Source organism: Sinocyclocheilus grahami, unplaced genomic scaffold, assembly GCF_001515645.1.
Source record: "Sinocyclocheilus grahami isolate Dianchi unplaced genomic scaffold, SAMN03320097.WGS_v1.1 scaffold1353.1, whole genome shotgun sequence".
Classification (NCBI taxonomy): Eukaryota; Metazoa; Chordata; class Actinopteri; order Cypriniformes; family Cyprinidae; genus Sinocyclocheilus; species Sinocyclocheilus grahami.
In genome coordinates, this window is record NW_015506532.1 from 132,217 (window position 1) to 136,910 (window position 4,694).

The 4,694-nt window shown below is 43.3% G+C and overlaps 1 protein-coding gene across 2 annotated transcripts in view; it reads left to right on the plus strand.

Moving 5' to 3' along the window:
* The window catches only part of LOC107569516 (L-seryl-tRNA(Sec) kinase), a 14,205-nt gene extending 11,791 nt beyond the window's left edge, over positions 1-2,414 (plus strand). Inside the window, exons 4-8 of one of the 2 annotated variants that reach the window (XM_016255619.1) lie at positions 638-929; positions 1,019-1,220; positions 1,348-1,423; positions 1,678-1,771; positions 1,871-2,414. In XM_016255619.1, the coding sequence (XP_016111105.1) occupies positions 638-929; positions 1,019-1,220; positions 1,348-1,423; positions 1,678-1,771; positions 1,871-2,085 (879 nt within the window). In that variant the 3' untranslated portion in view covers positions 2,086-2,414. Of the gene's footprint in view, positions 1-637; positions 930-1,018; positions 1,221-1,347; positions 1,424-1,677; positions 1,788-1,870 lie in introns of both variants that reach the window. The other variant, XM_016255621.1, reaches the window with a different exon arrangement.
* Positions 2,415-4,694: the final 2,280 nt, after the last annotated feature.

Genomic DNA, 4,694 nt, shown 5'->3' on the forward strand with positions numbered 1-4,694 from the left:
GAGAGAGAGAGAGAGAGTGTGTGTGTGTGTGTGTGAGAGAGAGAGTGAGAGTGTGTGTGTGTGTACACTTATTGTAACTGAACCTGACAGCCAGTGGTCACTATGCCTGAAAAACAGCAGATTTTACATTTTGTTAATAAGTTGATTTCAATGGGATAAAATCTCATCCCACATAATGCATACCGATTATAAAATCAGGCTTTTTGTTCCATCAGAGGCAGCGAGTTCAGCAGAATATGAATGCGAGTCATTGAGTTGTTGGCTGGCAGCAGCGCTAAAGCACGGTCTGATACTGCTGTAGCCATGAGCTGCAGTGTTTGTGAACGCTGGGATTGGTCTGTTGATCTGAGCATATCAATATTGGCAAAAAACAGGCATTAGGAGGGTTTATGACCACATGATCAGTAATAATTGTTCCTGAATCGCTCTGTTAGGGTTAGTTCACACAGATCGTGTTCTTGTGTTCAAAAACAGCTAGCAAAGGAACGAAACAGAAGTTGAACTGTTTTCATATGATATCTCTTGCAACATTTTTTAATATTGCGTCTAGATACCCGTGTTCTGTTCTGTTTGTGTGAACGGCCCCTTACACACTGCCTGCCTTTAATCTACAGCACTTGTGTGTTTTGTTTTTCAGTGTGAATGGAAACAGCACAGGAAGACGGTTCTGATGTGTCTGGAGAGATTCCTTCATCAGACTCTCTCCGATCAGACTCAGACTCACACGCTCTCCGATCAGACTCAGACTCGCATGCTCTCCGATCAGACTCACACTCTCTCTGAGGCTGATGGAGTCTGGATGCGGTTTGAGCAGATGCGGCAGCAGCAGAGCGTCTCTCACACACACTCGCAGCCGCTCGTGGTTCTGCTGGACGATAACTTCTACTACCAGAGCATGAGATACCAGATCCAGCAGCTGGCCAGGAAGTGTAGGTGCAGTTTCTGTGTTTCTGAGAGCTGAATCATGTAAACACAGTTGAAGCGCTGATGTTCTGATGGTGTTTGTTCTGGAGGACAGACGGCGTGGGTTTCTGTCAGGTGTTTCTCCAGTGTCCGCTGCACGTGTGTCTCCAGAGGAACCAGTGCAGATCTCAGCCTGTTCCTGATGACGTTCTGCTGCAGATGTGTGAGCGAATGGAGCCTCCGAACGAGATCAGAAACCCCTGGGAGCAGCAGAGCCTGACGCTAGACAGCACAGACGGCATCGCAGACGGACACGTGTAGGTCAAACACGCGCAGATACATCCACCTGACCTGCTGATGTGACCTTTGGGGTGTTTTTCTGCAGCTCGGATGATGTTTGAATCTTTCTGTTAGTAAAATCATCCCTCTTTCTTTCTCTTGAAGACAGAAGCTGAAGGACTTGCTGGCGTCTGCGCTGGAAAACCCATTGAGCCCCGTCCAGGACGAGTCGCAGCAGAAGGTCAGGCTTTATTCACATAAATGAGATTCATCGTAACATCTGACCACAGCTTTGCTGCACTTACACATTCATGCTCAAACAGTCACCATTAAACACAGTGAATGATTCAGACACTGCTGCGATCACACAGCAATTTCAGTTCACTTTTATGCTTTGGGTCGGTTTTGTAAAAGCTCTTGTCACATTAAGACACGCGTTCCAATGGAGCGGGAGAGAAATGTGATCCAATCGTCCTCTCACTGATCTTGTTTTAGGAGGCTGACCGACGGATTTGTGCGTCCAGCGTTCTTCACCAGGCTGATCAGACGTGCAGACGACTGGTTTCTCAGGCGCTGACATCAGCTCGCGGTACAGAGATCAGATGGCGCTTTGAGTTTCTCCTGTTCATGTCACGTTTGCACTGATTTATGCTGGTGTGAGCCACTGTTGTGCTTGGTCTCGTCACAGAAGGCCAGGCGTCTCCAGACGTGCTGAAGGCTCTGGCTAAAGCACTGAACGAGCTGAAGACTGTGTTCCTGCAGGAGCTGAAGAAGGACGTTCTTCATCGCGTCTCAGTTTTCCCAGAGGAGCCCGTCGATATGGAGAAGCTGCTGATGGACGTGTCTGCGGCGTTCCAGCGACACTCACACGAGATTGTGTCCAAACACGTGAAACGTGACTGATTCCTGATTCCTGATAATAAATTTCTGATGGACTTGTGATTGTGCATAAGATGTTATTTTTTAATATAATTTCTGCAAATGCATCTGTCCAACGACTGACTGGTTTTCATTTGGAGATTCATTAACAGTTTGTAATATTGTTTGTTTTTCTTTACAAAGATGGAGATTGCAGTTCTATATATTAAATTAACATTATTAATGAATGGCAGAAATCCATCATTTGTCAACAAGGTTTCTAAATATCGAGGTTATTGACAATACTAATGTATGACAGTCACATTCATCATCGCTGATAGACTGATCATTATTAAATTGACATTGAATTATTAGTAACATGAGTTTGCTGGTTCATTTGACTGCGTGTAATATTTGTATATTTTTAACGACTATTTTAAAACACTTATGTTAGCATAAATAAAAAAGTATATGAAATACTGTATATAAAAATTAAAAAATGTAGTTTGAAGCTAAACGTGCATTCAAACAATAAATAATTAGAATATTAATATTTTTGCTCCAAGAGGCTTCAGCGAGTCAGTATTATTAAATACACTTCTGCACCACTCCATTGACTTCGATGTGTTTTCTTCCAATTTGTGAGAAACACATTTCAGAAAAGAAAGAGCGCTGTCAGTGTGATCTGAATCGATTCAGAAGAGACGTGAATTAATGCATGCGTGTTGCCTGATCCACAAATGCACGGATTCATTTTTGCATGAGCAATTTATGATTTATTAATGCAGAACAGAACGTGTGTGTGTGTGTTGTATTCGGTCTCGTTGAGGTCACGTGTGTGTGTGTGTGAGAGAGAGAGTGTGTGTGTGTGTGTGTGTGTGTGTGTGTGATGCATGCGTGTTGCCTGATCCACAAATGCACGGATTCATTTATGCATGAGCAATTTATGATTTATTAATGCAGAACAGAACGTGTGTGTGTGTGTTGTATTCGGTCTCGTTGAGGTCACGTGTGTGTGTGTGTGAGAGAGAGAGTGTGTGTGTGTGTGTGTGTGAGAGAGAGAGTGAGTGTGTGTGTGTGTGTGTGTGTGTGAGAGTGTGTGTGTGAGAGAGAGAGTGAGTGTGTGTGTGTGTGTGTGTGTGTGAGAGTGTGTGTGTGAGAGAGAGAGTGAGTGTGTGTGTGTGTGTGTGTGTGTGTGTGTGTGTGCGCGGAGGTCAGTCCAGCACTCACACCTCATCTGAAAACTGTGATACGGAAAATTATTTTAAAATGTTTTTACTTTTTCCCTCAGAATTCTGAGTTTATATCTCTCAGTTCAGATTTGTACAAAAAAAAGTCTGAATTGTGAGATAAAGAGTCACAAAGTCACCTTTTTTATTTGTATTATTCTGTGGCAGAAAGGAGCTGCGATGCTGTTCTGAGATCAGTGCGTGTTTCAGGCGGCGTGCGCTTCACCAGACTAACCCATCGAGAAGAACTGCAGAGACTGTAAGACCGGTGAGTGAAGCAGCTCTCATCAGAAGCGAGTTTGACAGACTGAACCGTTTCTGCAGGAACCAGCAACATCCAGCCGAGCACCATGGCCAAGATCGCCCAGGAATATGACGGATAAACATCTGTGTGTCACATACACCAGACGAGTAATTGAGCTATTAATAACATGTAAGCTGTAGTCATGTATTAAACATGTTGATGCTCTTTCTCAGCTCGGGTGAGAGTCTGCAGCTGAACTGTGCTGGACTCTGAATGGATCATTTGACAGTCCTCTAGTTATTTGTGTTGTGAGACTGAAATTATATCACAGCAAATGAGTTGAAGTCTGTTTTTCTGAAGTCTTTTCACTTTTAAAATGAAACTATCGTTAGACTTGGTTTATATTCCTGTTAGTTTTGATGGATTCGGTGTCTTATTGATCGCTGACGGCTGCTGATCTGAGATCGATCGGGTCTGAACCGGAGCTGGTCTCGTGTGTGCTGTCTGGTTTGAGCAGCAGAGGGCAGCGCTGGTCTGTTGTGGTCTCTTGTGGTCCAGCAGGGGCTCACCATCAGCTCTGGTGTGAGTTAGCTGTAGTTTACTGTAAGCTCAGTGATTTCTCTCTCATTACTGCTGCTCAATAAATCCACACAGACCCTGTCTAAAAACAAACTACTTCCATCACTAGTGAAATCATACAGATATTTAGGCAGAAAGACTTAATAACAGAATATTATTCCTAGTAACAAATAGTAAAAACAGTGTTTTATGTCATACTTTGATGTTGATTCTTTTCCTCCTGATATAATGACCAGCACTAGTACACTTGTCTCGCAGTGCACTGCACGAGGTTCACTCTTCATGTTTCTGTCGAGTCTGACAGCGCTCGCAGCGGAAATATGAACATGTTCATAAAAACAGAAATCTCTTACTCACACACACACACACATGTTTGGTTTTATGGTTTATGGGGACTCTCCATAGGTGTAATGGTTTTTATACTGTACAGACCGTATATTCTATTGCCCTACACCAACCCTACCCCTAAACCTACCCCTCACAGGAGACTTTCTGCATTTTTAGATTTTCAAAAAAACTCATTCTGAATTATTTATAAGCCTTTTGAATTACTGGGACACTGAAAATGTCCTCATAAATCACCTTCTCGTTGTAATACCTAT